General features: G+C 55.0%; 1 protein-coding gene across 1 annotated transcript in view; it reads right to left on the bottom strand.

The window, feature by feature from the left end:
- The window catches only part of LOC135564809 (NACHT, LRR and PYD domains-containing protein 3-like), a 130,717-nt gene that overhangs the window by 33,126 nt on the left and 80,853 nt on the right, over positions 1-16,738 (bottom strand). Inside the window, exon 2 of the mRNA XM_065010875.1 lies at positions 14,572-14,850. Within this exon, the coding sequence (XP_064866947.1) occupies positions 14,572-14,834 (263 nt within the window). The 5' untranslated portion in view covers positions 14,835-14,850. The remainder of the gene's footprint in view (positions 1-14,571; positions 14,851-16,738) is intronic.

The raw sequence follows: 16,738 nt of genomic DNA on the forward strand, positions 1-16,738 counted from the left end.
GACAGTTCTGTACGGGACGCGGACAGTTCTGTACGGGACGCTCAGTTCTGGGGACGCGGACAGTTCTGTACGGGACGCGGACAGTTCTGTACGGGGACGCGGACAGTTCTGTACGGGACGCGGACAGTTCTGTACGGGACGCGGACAGTTCTGTACGGGACAGTTCTGTACGGGACGCGGACAGTTCTGTACGGGACGCGGACAGTTCTGTACGGGACGCGGACAGTTCTGTACGGGACGCGGACAGTTCTGTACGGGACGCGGACAGTTCTGTACGGGACGCTGGACAGTTCTGTACGGGACGCGGACAGTTCTGTACGGGACGCGGACAGTTCTGTACGGGACGCGGACAGTTCTGTACGGGACGCGGACAGTTCTGTACGGGGACTCGGACAGTTCTGTACGGGACGCGGACAGTTCTGTACGGGACGCGGACAGTTCTGTACGGGACGCGGACAGTTCTGTACGGGGGACGCGGACAGTTCTGTACGGGACGCGGACAGTTCTGTACGGGACGCGACAGTTCTGTACGGGACGCGGACAGTTCTGTACGGGACGCGGACAGTTCTGTACGGGACGCGGACAGTTCTGTACGGGGACGCGGACAGTTCTGTACGGGGACGCGGACAGTTCTGTACGGGACGCTGACAGTTCTGTACGGGACGCGGACAGTTCTGTACGGGGACGCGGACAGTTCTGTACGGGACGCGGACAGTTCTGTACGGGACGCGGACAGTTCTGTACGGGACGCGGACAGTTCTGGGGACGCGGACAGTTCTGTACGGGACGCGGACAGTTCTGTACGGGACGCGGACAGTTCTGTACGGGACGCGGACAGTTCTGTACGGGGACGCGGACAGTTCTGTACGGGACGCGGACAGTTCTGTTCGGGACGCGGACAGTTCTGTACGGGACGCGGACAGTTCTGTACGGGACGCGGACAGTTCTGTACGGGGACGCGGACAGTTCTGTACGGGACGCGACAGTTCTGTACGGGGACGCGGACAGTTCTGTACGGGACGCGGACAGTTCTGTACGGGACGCGGACAGTTCTGTACGGGACGCGGACAGTTCTGTACGGGGACGCGGACAGTTCTGTACGGGACGCGGACAGTTCTGTACGGGACGCTGACAGTTCTGTACGGGACGCTGACAGTTCTGTACGGGACGCGGACAGTTCTGTACGGGACGCTGACAGTTCTGTACGGGACGCGGACAGTTCTGTACGGGACGCGGACAGTTCTGTACGGGGACGCGGACAGTTCTGTACGGGACGCGGACAGTTCTGTACGGGACGCGGACAGTTCTGTACGGGACGCGACAGTTCTGTACGGGACGCGGACAGTTCTGTACGGGACGCGGACAGTTCTGTACGGGGACGCGGACAGTTCTGTACGGGACGCGGACAGTTCTGTACGGGACGCGGACAGTTCTGTACGCGGACAGTTCTGGGGACGCGGACAGTTCTGTACGGGACGCGGACAGTTCTGTACGGGACGCGGACAGTTCTGTTTCTGTACGGGACGCGACAGTTCTGTACGGGGACGCGGACAGTTCTGTACGGGACGGGACAGTTCTGTACGGGACGTTCAGTTCTGTACGGGACGCGGACAGTTCTGTACGGGACGCTCGGACAGTTCTGTACGGGACGCGGACAGTTCTGTACGGGACGCGGACAGTTCTGTACGGGACGCGGACAGTTCTGTACGGGACTCGGACAGTTCTGTACGGGGACGCGGACAGTTCTGTACGGGGACGCGGACAGTTCTGTACGGGACGCGGACAGTTCTGTACGGGACGCGGACAGTTCTGGGACGCGGACAGTTCTGTACGGGACGCGGACAGTTCTGTACGGGACGCGGACAGTTCTGTACGGGACGCGACAGTTCTGTTCGGGACGCGGACAGTTCTGTACGTACGGGGACTGTACGGGACAGTTCTGTACGGGACGCGGACAGTTCTGTACGGGACGCGCGACAGTTCTGTACGGGACGCGACAGTTCTGTACGGGACGCGGACAGTTCTGTACGGGACGCGGACAGTTCTGTACGGGGACGCGGACAGTTCTGTACGGGACGCGGACAGTTCTGTACGGGACGCGGACAGTTCTGTACGGGTTCTGACGGGACGCGGACAGTTCTGTACGGGACGCTGACAGTTCTGTACGGGACGCTGACAGTTCTGTACGGGACGCGACAGTTCTGTACGGGACGCGGACAGTTCTGTACGGGACGCGGACAGTTCTGTACGGGACGCGACAGTTCTGTACGGGACGCTGACAGTTCTGTACGGGACGCGACAGTTCTGTACGGGACGCGGACAGTTCTGTACGGGACGCGGACAGTTCTGTACGGGACGCTGACAGTTCTGTACGGGACGCTGACAGTTCTGTACGGGACGCGACAGTTCTGTACGGGACGCTGACAGTTCTGTACGGGACGCTGACAGTTCTGTACGGGACGCTGACAGTTCTGTACGGGACGGACAGTTCTGTACGGGGACGCGGACAGTTCTGTACGGGACGCGGACAGTTCTGTACGGGACTCGGACAGTTCTGTACGGGGACGCGGACAGTTCTGTACGGGGACGCGGACAGTTCTGTACGGGACGCGGACAGTTCTGTACGGGACGCGGACAGTTCTGTACGGGACGCGGACAGTTCTGTACGGGACAGTTCTGTACGGGACGCGGACAGTTCTGTACGGGACGCGGACAGTTCTGTACGGGACGCGGACAGTTCTGTACGGGACGCGGACAGTTCTGTACGGGACGCGACAGTTCTGTACGGGGACGCTGGTACGGGACGCGGACAGTTCTGGACGCGGACAGTTCTGGACGCGGACAGTTCTGTACGGGACGCGGACAGTTCTGTACGGGACGCGGACAGTTCTGTACGGGACGCTGACAGTTCTGTACGGGGACGCGGACAGTTCTGTACGGGACGCTGGACAGTTCTGTACGGGACGCGGACAGTTCTGTACGGGACGCGGACAGTTCTGTACGGGACGCGACAGTTCTGTACGGGGACGCGGACAGTACTGTACGGGACGCGGACAGTTCTGTACGGGACGCGGACAGTTCTGTACGGGACACAGTTCTGTACGGGACGCTGACAGTTCTGTACGGGACGCGGGACAGTTCTGTACGGGACGCGGACAGTTCTGTACGGGACGCTGACAGTTCTGTACGGGACGCGGACAGTTCTGTACGGGACGCGGACAGTTCTGTACGGGACGCGGACAGTTCTGTACGGGGACGCGGACAGTTCTGTACGGGGACTCGGACAGTTCTGTACGGGACGCGGACAGTTCTGTACGGGACGCGGACAGTTCTGTACGGGACGCGGACAGTTCTGTACGGGACGCGGACAGTTCTGTACGGGACGGGACAGTTCTGTACGGGACGCGGACAGTTCTGTACGGGACGCGGACAGTTCTGTACGGGACGCGGACAGTTCTGTACGGGTTCTGTACGGGACGCGGACAGTTCTGTACGGGACGCGGACAGTTCTGTACGGGGACGCGACAGTTCTGTACGGGACAGTTCTGTACAGTTCTGTACGGGACGCGGACAGTTCTGTACGGGACGCGGACAGTTCTGTACGGGACGCGGACAGTTCTGTACGGGACGCGGACAGTTCTGTACGGGACGCGGACAGTTCTGTACGGGACGCGGACAGTTCTGTTCGGGACGCGGACAGTTCTGTACGGGACGCGGACAGTTCTGTACGGGGACGCGGACAGTTCTGTACGGGACGCGGACAGTTCTGTACGGGACGCGGACAGTTCTGTACGGGACGCGGACAGTTCTGTACGGGGACGCGACAGTTCTGTACGGGACGCGGACAGTTCTGTACGGGACGCGGACAGTTCTGTACGGGACGCGGACAGTTCTGTACGGGACGCTGGACAGTTCTGTACGGGACGCGGACAGTTCTGTACGGGACGCGGACAGTTCTGTACGGGGACGCGGACAGTTCTGTACGGGGACGCGGACAGTTCTGTACGGGACGCGGACAGTTCTGTACGGGGGACGCGGACAGTTCTGTACGGGACGCGACAGTTCTGTACGGGGACGCGGACAGTTCTGTACGGGACGCGACAGTTCTGTACGGGGACGCGGACAGTTCTGTACGGGACGCGGACAGTTCTGTACGGGACTCGGACAGTTCTGTTCGGGACGCGGACAGTTCTGTACGGGACGCTGACAGTTCTGTACGGGGACGCGGACAGTTCTGTACGGGACGCTGACAGTTCTGTACGGGACGCGGACAGTTCTGTACGGGACGCGGACAGTTCTGTACGGGACGCGGACAGTTCTGTACGGGACGCGGACAGTTCTGTACGGGACGCGGACAGTTCTGTACGGGACGCGGACAGTTCTGTACGGGACTCGGACAGTTCTGTACGGGACGCTGACAGTTCTGTACGGGACGCGGACAGTTCTGTACGGGACGCGGACAGTTCTGTACGGGACGCGGACAGTTCTGTACGGGACGCGGACAGTTCTGTACGGGACGCGGACAGTTCTGTACGGGACGCGGACAGTTCTGTACGGGACGCGGACAGTTCTGTACGGGACGCGACAGTTCTGTACGGGGACGCGGACAGTTCTGTACGGGGACGCGGACAGTTCTGTACGGGGACTCGGACAGTTCTGTACGGGACGCGGACAGTTCTGTACGGGACGCGGACAGTTCTGTACGGGACTCGGACAGTTCTGTTCGGGACGCGGACAGTTCTGTACGGGACGCGGACAGTTCTGTACGGGACGCGGACAGTTCTGTACGGGGACGCGGACAGTTCTGTACGGGGACGCGGACAGTTCTGTACGGGGACGCGGACAGTTCTGTACGGGACGCGGACAGTTCTGTACGGGACGCGGACAGTTCTGTACGGGACGCGGACAGTTCTGTACGGGACGCGGACAGTTCTGTACGGGACGCGGACAGTTCTGTACGGGACGCCGGACAGTTCTGTACGGGACGCGGACAGTTCTGTACGGGACGCGGACAGTTCTGTACGGGACGCGACAGTTCTGTACGGGACGCGGACAGTTCTGTACGGGACTCGGACAGTTCTGTACGGGACGCGGACAGTTCTGTACGGGACGCGGACAGTTCTGTACGGGACGCGGACAGTTCTGTACGGGGACGCGGACAGTTCTGTACGGGACGCGGACAGTTCTGTACGGGACGCGGACAGTTCTGTACGGGACGCGGACAGTTCTGTACGGGGGCGCGACAGTTCTGTACGGGACGCGACAGTTCTGTACGGGACGCGGACAGTTCTGTACGGGACGCGGACAGTTCTGTACGGGGACGCGGACAGTTCTGTACGGGGACGCGGACAGTTCTGTACGGGACGCGGACAGTTCTGTACGGGACGCGGACAGTTCTGTACGGGACGCGGACAGTTCTGTACGGGACTCGACAGTTCTGTACGGGACGCGGACAGTTCTGTACGGGACGCGGACAGTTCTGTACGGGACGCGGACAGTTCTGTACGGGACGCTGTTCTGTACGGGACGCGGACAGTTCTGTACGGGGACTCGGACAGTTCTGTTCTTGGACGCGGACAGTTCTGTACGGGGACGCGGACAGTACTGTACGGGGACGCGGACAGTTCTGTACGGGGACGCGGACAGTTCTGTACGGGGACGCGGACAGTTCTGTACGGGGACTCGGACAGTTCTGTACGGGGACGCGGACAGTTCTGTACGGGGACGCGGACAGTTCTGTACGGGGACGCTCGGACAGTTCTGTACGGGACGCGGACAGTTCTGTACGGGACGCGGACAGTTCTGTACGGGGACGCGGACAGTTCTGTACGGGACGCGGACAGTTCTGTACGGGGACGCGGACAGTTCTGTACGGGGACGCGGACAGTTCTGTACGGGGACGCGGACAGTTCTGTACGGGACGCGGACAGTTCTGTACGGGGACGCGGACAGTTCTGTACGGGACGCGGACAGTTCTGTACGGGGACTCGGACAGTTCTGTACGGGGACTCGGACAGTACTGTACGGGACGCGGACAGTTCTGTACGGGGACGCGGACAGTTCTGTACGGGACGCGGACAGTTCTGTACGGGACGCGGACAGTTCTGTACGGGACTCGGACAGTTCTGTACGGGACGCGGACAGTTCTGTACGGGACGGGACAGTTCTGTACGGGACAGTTCTGTACGGGACGCGGACAGTTCTGTACGGGACGCTGGACAGTTCTGTACGGGGACTCGGACAGTTCTGTACGGGACGCGGACAGTTCTGTACGGGACGCGGACAGTTCTGTACGGGACGCGGACAGTTCTGTACGGGACTCGGACAGTTCTGTACGGGACGCGGACAGTTCTGTACGGGACGCGGACAGTTCTGTACGGGACGCGGACAGTTCTGTACGGGGACGCGGACAGTTCTGTACGGGGACTCGGACAGTTCTGTACGGGGACGCGGACAGTTCTGTACGGGGACGCGGACAGTTCTGTACGGGGACGCGGACAGTTCTGTACGGGACGCGGACAGTTCTGTACGGGACGCGGACAGTTCTGTTTCTGTACGGGACGCGGACAGTTCTGTACGGGGACGCGGACAGTTCTGTACGGGACGCGGACAGTTCTGTACGGGACGCGGACAGTTCTGTACGGGGACGCGGACAGTTCTGTACGGGACGCGGACAGTTCTGTACGGGACGCGACAGTTCTGTACGGGACGCGGACAGTTCTGTACGGGACTCGGACAGTTCTGTTCGGGGACGCGGACAGTTCTGTACGGGACGCGGACAGTTCTGTACGGGACGCGGACAGTTCTGTACGGGACGCGGACAGTTCTGTACGGGACGCTGACAGTTCTGTACGGGACTCGGACAGTTCTGTTCTTGGACGCGGACAGTTCTGTACGGGACGCGGACAGTTCTGTACGGGACGCGGACAGTTCTGTACGGGGACGCGGACAGTTCTGTACGGGACGCTGACAGTTCTGTACGGGACGCTGGACAGTTCTGTACGGGACGCGGACAGTTCTGTACGGGACGCGGACAGTTCTGTACGGGTACGGGACGCGGACAGTTCTGTACGGGACGCGGACAGTTCTGTACGGGGACGCGGACAGTTCTGTACGGGGACTCGGACAGTTCTGTTCGTTGGACGCGGACAGTTCTGTACGGGACGCGGACAGTTCTGTACGGGACGCGGACAGTTCTGTTCGGGGACGCGGACAGTTCTGTACGGGGACGCGGACAGTTCTGTTCGGGGACGCGGACAGTTCTGTACGGGACGCGGACAGTTCTGTACGGGACGCGGACAGTTCTGTACGGGACGACAGTTCTGTACGGGACGCGGACAGTTCTGTACGGGACGCGGACAGTTCTGTACGGGACGCGGACAGTTCTGTACGGGACTCGACAGTTCTGTACGGGACGCTGACAGTTCTGTACGGGACGCGGACAGTTCTGACGGGACGCGGACAGTTCTGTACGGGGACGCGGACAGTTCTGTACGGGACGCGGACAGTTCTGTACGGGACGCGGACAGTTCTGTACGGGGACGCGGACAGTTCTGTACGGGACGCGGACAGTTCTGTACGGGACGCGGACAGTTCTGTACGGGACGCGGACAGTTCTGTACGGGACGCTGACAGTTCTGTACGGGACGCGGACAGTTCTGTACGGGGACGGGGACGCGGACAGTTCTGTACGGGACGCGGACAGTTCTGTACGGGACGCGACAGTTCTGTACGGGACGCGGACAGTTCTGTACGGGGACGCGGACAGTTCTGTACGGGACGCGGACAGTTCTGTACGGGACGCGGACAGTTCTGTACGGGACGCGGACAGTTCTGTACGGGGACGCGGACAGTTCTGTACGGGACGGACAGTTCTGTACGGGACGCGGACAGTTCTGTACGGGACGCGGACAGTTCTGTACGGGGACGCGGACAGTTCTGTACGGGACGCGGACAGTTCTGTACGGGGACGCGGACAGTTCTGTACGGGACGCGGACAGTTCTGTACGGGGACGCGGACAGTTCTGTACGGGACGCGACAGTTCTGTACGGGACGCGGACAGTTCTGTACGGGACGCGGACAGTTCTGTACGGGACGCGGACAGTTCTGTACGGGACGCGGACAGTTCTGTACGGGGACGCGGACAGTTCTGTACGGGACGCGGACAGTTCTGTACGGGACGCGGACAGTTCTGTTCGGGACGCGGACAGTTCTGTACGGGACGCGGACAGTTCTGTACGGGGACAGTTCTGTACGGGACGCGGACAGTTCTGTACGGGACGCGGACAGTTCTGTACGGGACGCGGACAGTTCTGTACGGGGACGCGGACAGTTCTGTTCGGGACGCGGACAGTTCTGTACGGGGACGCGGACAGTTCTGTACGGGACGCGGACAGTTCTGTACGGGACGCGGACAGTTCTGTACGGGACGCGGACAGTTCTGTACGGGACGCGGACAGTTCTGTACGGGACGCGGACAGTTCTGTACGGGACGCGGACAGTTCTGTACGGGGACGCGGACAGTTCTGTACGGGACGCGGACAGTTCTGTACGGGACGCGGACAGTTCTGTACGGGACGCGGACAGTTCTGTACGGGGACGCGGACAGTTCTGTACGGGGACGCGGACAGTTCTGTACGGGGACGCGGACAGTTCTGTACGGGGACGCGGACAGTTCTGTACGGGGACGCGGACAGTTCTGTACGGGACGCGGACAGTTCTGTACGGGGACGCGGACAGTTCTGTACGGGACGCGGACAGTTCTGTACGGGGACTCGGACAGTTCTGTACGGGGACGCAGTTCTGTGCGGGGACAGTTCTGTACGGGACGCGGACAGTTCTGTACGGGACGCGGACAGTTCTGTACGGGACTCGGACAGTTCTGTACGGGACTCGGACAGTTCTGTACGGGACGCGGACAGTTCTGTACGGGACGCGGACAGTTCTGTTCGGGGACGCGGACAGTTCTGTACGGGGACGCGGACAGTTCTGTACGGGGACGCGGACAGTTCTGTACGGGGACGCGGACAGTTCTGTACGGGGACGCGGACAGTTCTGTACGGGGACGCGGACAGTACTGTACGGGGACGCGGACAGTTCTGTTCGTGGACGCGGACAGTTCTGTACGGGGACGCGGACAGTTCTGTACGGGGACTCGGACAGTTCTGTACGGGGACTCGGACAGTACTGTACGGGGACGCGGACAGTTCTGTACGGGGACGAGGACAGTTCTGTACGGGGACGCGGACAGTTCTTTACGGGGACGCGGACAGTTCTGTACGGGGACGCGGACAGTTCTGTTCGGGGACGCGGACAGTTCTGTACGGGGACGCGGACAGTTCTGTACGGGGACTCGGACAGTTCTGTACGGGGACTCGGACAGTTCTGTACGGGGACGCGGAGAGTTCTGTACGGGGACGCGGACAGTTCTGTACGGGGACTCGGACAGTTCTGTACGGGGACGCGGACAGTTCTGTACGGGGACGCGGACAGTTCTGTACGGGGACGCGGACAGTTCTGTACGGGGACTCGGACAGTTCTGTACGGGGATGCGCGCAGTGCAGCACAATCAACTAAACCCAGTCTTTACAGTGGCTTACATTAGTAATTGTGTAGCGACCCGTCGGCCCTGTACTGCAGACGGCTGCCGCCACTGTGAACGGAGAGAGGGACGGGAGAGAGAGCTGCGGGCAGAGGAGGGTGTCTGTGCCTCAGTGTGTCGGGCGAGCGGGCCTGTCTGCTGTGAGCTGCAGACTGTCGACGTGGCTGAATGGCAGCAGCAGCAGGGACGGGACACAGACCTACAGCCAGTGCTACAGTGGGTAGAGGCGCAGGTGAGGCCACCATGGTAAGAGGTGACAGCGCTCTCACTCGCGACCAAAGGGTTGTGGTCGAAGTTTGAGAGACTGCGGCTGTCTGATGGCGTGCTACAGCGGGCATGGAAGGAGTCAGCTACGGGAGAGGAGAGGTGGCAGGTGGTGGTCCCAAAAGCATTGCGGGAGGCTGTGCTCCAGAGTACTCATGGGGGGGTGGGGACTGGACACTTTGGGGTCACAAAAACACTGCGCCGTCTCCGTCAGGGCTTCTACTGGGGGCAGCACAAGAGGGATGTGGAGGAGTTTTGTCGCCGCTGTGACAACTGCACAGCGAGAAAGGGCCCCCCAGGCCGCTCTCATGCTCAGCTCCAACAGTTCCCAGTGGGGGCTCCCATGGAGAGGGTAGGAGTGGATGTAGTTGGGCCGTTCCCCACCACAGACAGTGGAAACCGCTGGGTGCTCACGGCCATGGACTATTTCACAAAATGGCCCGAGGCCTATGCTCTGCCTGACCAGGAGGCAGAGACCATCGTCGACGCCCTGACAGCGGGGATGTTCAGCAGGTTTGGAGCTGCAGAGTCCATCCACAGCGACCAAGGCAGAAACTTTGAGTCCCGTGTGTTCGCCACCATGTGTGAGAGGCTGGGTATGCACAAGACCCGCACTACTCCTCTCCATCCTCAAAGTGATGGCCTTGTGGAGCGCTTCAACAAAACGCTTGGACAGCAGCTGGCCATCGTCTCTTCCAAACACCAGCGTGACTGGGACAAGCACCTGCCTATGGTCCTCATGGCATGCCGCTCCGCTGTCCAAGACTCCACCTCCTGCACGCCTGCCCTCCTCATGCTGGGGAGAGATCTGCACCCCTGCGGAGATGGCGTTTGGTCGGCCCCTGGATAGCCCTCATGTTCCTCCGGGGCCGGAGTATGCCCGGAGACTCCAGGACCGCCTGGAGACAGCCCACACCTTCGCCAGAGAGCAGCTGGTGAATGCAGGTGTGAGGCAGAAAAGGAACTATGACGTGCACACCCGGGGAAGGCACTTTGTGGCTGGGGAGCTGGTCTGGGTCTACAGCCCCTAAGGAAAAAAAAGGCAGATGCCCCAAGTTGGACAGTCACTGGGTGGGACCCTGCAGTGTCCTGGAGAGGGTAGGGGAGGTTGTGTACCGGATGCAGCTTCCTCCCAGGGGGAGAAAGGTGGCACTGCACCGGGACAGGTTAGCCCCATACAGAGGGGCCTCTTCTCCCCAAACCCCAGGAACCCCCACAATTCCCCTCTCTGGCAATGACATTCTCCAGGCACCCACCCTCAGGTGCCGCAGACAAGGCTCCAGACAGCCCACTCCCCCTGTCTCCCCCCCCCTGTGTCACCGCGTGGTTCCCCAGAACCACGGACTGTATTACCCGTTCCCGCTTCCTTGTCCCCCATATCCCTGCCTTCATCCCCTGGTTCCCAGAGGGGCACTCTGCGACCATCACGGCCACGCAGGCAAAGGAGACCTCCGGGTCGCTTCAGAGACTTTGTTTGTTCCCTCGGGGACGAGGGACTTTGTGGTGGGGGGGCTGTGTAGCGACCTGCACAGACAGCTGTGTGTTATGTGCTAGGCTAGGAGGTGGTTGTGTTGTACTGACCAGTACCCGGTGTTCGCGGGGTCCGACATGTCAATCAACCTGCTATCTGCCAATCACGGGAATGCCTGGAATATTCTGATGCCGGGCATCCTGGTGGTTGGCGGAGTGGCGTGGAGGGGGGTTGGGCATTGGAAGTTAAGACCAGGTTCAGCCTTTGTTCTCTCTCTCTTACATCTGGGCTTCACAAGAGAAGGTCACGATTGGCTTGTGGGTTATCTGTCATCTATTTGGCGTGTGCTACGGCCCAAACAGTAGCCTGTGTAAAGTTGGTTCAATAAACCGTCAATTCGCAAACTCAAGCCTCTGTCTGGACAATTGTTCATTTATGATCTAGTCAGGTCATTACAATATTCTTTTTTATTATTATGTAAAACAAACATTTTAAGTTTTTTTATAACAATATGTTGAGATCTGGGACCATATCGCCAAAGTGTCTCAGAGTAGAAAATTGGTCGTATAAGTGCTGATGTAACGGATGTGAAACGGCTAGCTTAGTTAGCGGTGCGCGCTAAATGGCGTTTCAATCGGTGACGTCACTTGCTCTGAGACCTTGAAGTAGTGGTTCCCCTTGCTCTGCAAGGGCCGCGGCTTTTGTGGAGCGATGGGTAACGATGCTTCGAGGGTGACGTCTGTTGATGTGTGCAGAGGGTCCCTGGTTAGTGCCCGGGTATAATGCAGTGAGTCAGTGGTTCCTGAGCCACATGTAATTGCTTTGAGTAGTTAAAATAATGTTTTGATATTTGATATGATCAATACATTAATAATATAGACCTACATGCAACAGTAAGTCTTGTGCTTTTGGCAATGATTTATGTATAATAATTGTAATAAGTCATACCATTTATGTCTGCACATCAATTTGTCTTCATTTTGGCTGATTAACTCAGGTTTTCGCCCAGCGGCTAAGGAGTTGGTGCTGTGGCCAAAAGGTGGCTGGTTAAAATCCCGGGCCGGGAAAAAAACACCAGAAAAAAACACCAGATCTGATGACTGAAAGGCTGCTTCATTCACATCCTCTAAACATTAACCTTCCGTTGATCAGATCTCTAGAGGTTCTTCTTCACTGAACCAAAAATATATATATAATGTTTTAGTGGTTCCATATATTAAGGAAGTGAATGAAGCCTTTTTGGTTCTAGAAGGAACCTTCTGTTCTAAGAGTGTATAATAATAAACACGTTGTTCTTCTGATTATTTAATTATCTACATCATGTTATTTCAAGTTCTCCCTTTGGAGCACAACATCATGTTGTTATTTAATTATCTACATCATGTTATTTCAAGTTCTCCCTTTGGAGCACAACATCATGTTGTTAAATAATAATCCTAAATTTGGCAGATGGATATAAATGGGGCATTTGAAGGCATCTAGGGCGTAATATGTGTTCGATGAAAATGAACATTGTGTGCAACGTTGTAGGCAACATTATTGGCAAGGGACTTGATACCTACTATGCCAAAGATATTTAGAGTTGTTAAACGGAAGTGAAGAGTGTTGATCAATGGAAGTGTTGATATAACGGTTATATTGTCTAAAAGATGCATTCCATTATATTAGGTAATAATTAAGAGCAGGCAAAGTGGTCGTGTCATGTGAAAATTCTATCAAATGTCTAACATTGCAACGAGTACAGTCAGGGTGCCGTGGAACCCCTGCAGTACCTCCACAGACCCCGGATTGAGAACCCCTGCAGTACCTCCACAGACCCCGGATTGAGAACCCCTGCAGTACCTCCACAGACCCCGGATTGAGAACCCCTGGTATTGAGAACCCCTGCAGTACCTCCACAGACCCCGGATTGAGAACCCCTGCACCCACAGACCCCGGATTGCCCCTGCAGTACCTCCACAGACCCCGGATTGAGAACCCCTGCAGTACCTCCACAGACCCCGGATTGAGAACCCCTGCAGTACCTTCACAGACCCCGGATTGAGAACCCCTGCAGTACCTCCACAGACCCCGGATTGAGAACCCCTGCAGTACCTCCACAGACCCCGGATTGAGAACCCATGCAGTACCTCTGCCGACCCCGGATTGAAAACCCCTGCAGGACCTCCACAGACCCCGGATTGAGAACCCCTGCAGTACCTCCACAGACACCGGATTGAGAACTCCTGCAGTAACTCCGCAGACCCCGGATTGAGAACCCCTGCAGTACCTCCACAGACCCCGGATTGAGAACTCCTGCAGTACCTCCACAGACCCCGGATTGAGAACCCCTGCAGTACCTCCCTAGACCCCGGATTGAGAACCCCTGCAGTACCTCCACAGACCCCGGATTGAGAACCCCTGCAGTACCTCCACAGACCCCGGATTGAGAACCCCTGCAGTACCTCCACAGACCCCGGATTGAGAACCCCTGCAGTACCTCCCCAGACCCCGGATTGAGACCCCCTGCAGTACCTCCACAGACCCCGGATTGAGATCCCCTGCAGTACCTCCACAGACCCCGGATTGAGAACCCCAGTACCTCCACAGACCCCGGAGTACCTCCACAGACCCCTGCCCTCCACAGACCCCGGATTGAGAACCCATGACAGTACCTCTGCCCCTGCAGTACCTCCACAGACCCCGATTGAAAACCCCTGCAGGACCTCCACAGACCCCGGATTGAGAACCCCTGCAGTACCTCCACAGACCCCGGATTGAGAACTCCTGCAGTACCTCCGCAGACCCCGGATTGAGAACCCCTGCAGTACCTCCACAGACCCCGGATTGAGAACCCCTGCAGTACCTCCACAGACCCCGGATTGAGAACCCCTGCAGTACCTCCCCAGACCCCGGATTGAGATCCCCTGCAGTACCTCCACAGACCCCGGATTGAGAACCCCTGCAGTACCTCCCCAGACCCCGGATTGAGAACCCCTGCAGTACCTCTACAGACCCCGGATTGAGAACCCTGATTTAGCAGATGCTCTTATCCAGAGTGATTTACAGTAAGTGCTTTCATCTTAATTAAGATAGCTACGTGAATATATATATATATATTTACCCATCTAAAATATATTAGTTAAAAATCAGTAATATTGAAGGTACCCATAAGCAACCATTTCTGATTAAAAAACTAATGTGAACATTTTGGAAATAAATTCATAATAATGATATAAAAAATTGTCATCTCACCTCTTAGCTTTGGTGTCATGTTCCCCAGAGAGACTCATTTTAGAGGCAGGGCCCCCCTCCTCTCTCTCCCCAGAGAGACTCATTTTAGAGGCAGGGCCCCCCTTCTTTCTCTCCCCAGAGAGACTCATTTTAGAGGCAGGGCCCCCCTCCTCTCTCTCCCCAGAGAGACTCATTTTAGAGGCAGGGCCCCCCTCCTCTCTCTCCCCAGAGAGACTCATTTTAGAGGCAGGGCCCCCCTCCTCTCTCTCCCCAGAGAGACTCATTTTAGAGCACTGACCCCTAAACAGAGACCCAAAATGTTGTTTGTGGTTAACACAGTAATTATTTAATGTCAATTGTTATCATTTATTAATTATCTCTTATAAAACATTTACTAACAGAAACAATCAGATGATTTAATGCATCACATGAAAACGTAGTTGTGACATTTCATCTCCATGGTAACTGTCTGTAATAATAATAAGTCACTGTTTGTTAAGGTAGTTATAGACAGTACAGCAACAATAATAATAATAATAATAATAATAATAATAATAATAATAATAAGTCACTGTTTGTTAAGGTAGTTATAGACAGTACAGCAACAATAATAATAATAATAATAAGTCACTGTTTGTTAAGGTAGTTATAGACAGTACAGCAACAATAATAATAATAATAAGTCACTGTTTGTTAAGGTAGTTATAGACAGTACAGCAACAATAATAATAATAATAATAAGTCACTGTTTGTTAAGGTAGTTATAGACAGTACAGCAACAATAATAATAATAATAAGTCACTGTTTGTTAAGGTAGTTATAGACAGTACAGCAACAATAATAATAATAATAATAATAATAAGTCACTGTTTGTTAAGGTAGTTATAGACAGTACAGCAACAATAATAATAATAATAAGTCACTGTTTGTTAAGGTAGTTATAGACAGTACAGCAACAATAATAATAATAATAATAATAATAAGTCACTGTTTGTTAAGGTAGTTATAGACAGTACAGCAACAATAATAATAATAATAAGTCACTGTTTGTTAAGGTAGTTATAGACAGTACAGCAACAATAATAATAATAATAATAATAATAATAAGTCACTGTTTGTTAAGGTAGTTCTAGACAGTACAGCAACACAAGGCCATGTCTCACACTTATTTGTATTAATCAAAAGTGGCTTTTTATTGTCTTTCAATCTGATCTTTTGTTATTTTCTAAATGTATCTGAGAATGTAGACAGAAGGGCTAAAACGGACATGATTGATTTGAGGGGGAAATCATTGATCCATTCAGAAAGGTTATTTGCATCAGGTAAGAGATGTTATATTATGTAAAGTAGACTAGGTTATAATGTATAGTAGTGGGTTGTTAGTGATATGTAGATGTTATATTATGTAAAGTAGACTAGGTTATAATGTATAGTAGTGGATTGTTAGTGATATGTTATATTATGTAAAGTGGACTAGGTTATAATGTATAGTAGTGGGTTGTTAGTGATATATAGATGTTATATTATGTAAAGTAGACTAGGTTATAATGTATAGTAGTGGGTTGTTAGTGATATGTAGATGTTATATTATGTAAAGTAGACTAGGTTATAATGTATAGTAGTGGGTTGTTAGTGATATGTAGATGTTATATTATGTAAAGTAGACTAGGTTATAATGTATAGTAGTGGGTTGTTAGTGATATGTAGATGTTATATTATGTAAAGTAGACTAGGTTATAATGTATAGTAGTGGGTTGTTAGTGATATATAGATGTTATATTATGTAAAGAAGACTAGGTTATAATGTATAGTAGTGGGTGGTTAGTGATATGTAGATATTATGTAAAGTAGACTAGGTTATAATGTATAGTAGTGGGTTGTTAGCGATGTGGAGCCTAGCCTAGTGGTTAGAGCGTTGGACTAGTAACCGAAAGGTTGCAAGTTCAAATCCCTGAGCTGACAAAGTACAAATCTGTCGTTCTGCCCTTGAACAGGCAGTTAACCCACTGTTCCTAGGCCGTCATTGAAAATAAGAATTTCTTCTTAACTAGTTAAATAAAGGTAAAAAATAAAAAATGTGTAGATGTTATATTATGTAAAGTAGCCTGAATTCACAACCAGAACATGTCAAGACATTGAGATATTTTCTGTTCTGTTCTGTATATTCTGATGGATGAGGCCTGAGCTG

This window comes from Oncorhynchus nerka, linkage group LG26 (genome assembly GCF_034236695.1).
Source record: "Oncorhynchus nerka isolate Pitt River linkage group LG26, Oner_Uvic_2.0, whole genome shotgun sequence".
Classification (NCBI taxonomy): Eukaryota; Metazoa; Chordata; class Actinopteri; order Salmoniformes; family Salmonidae; genus Oncorhynchus; species Oncorhynchus nerka.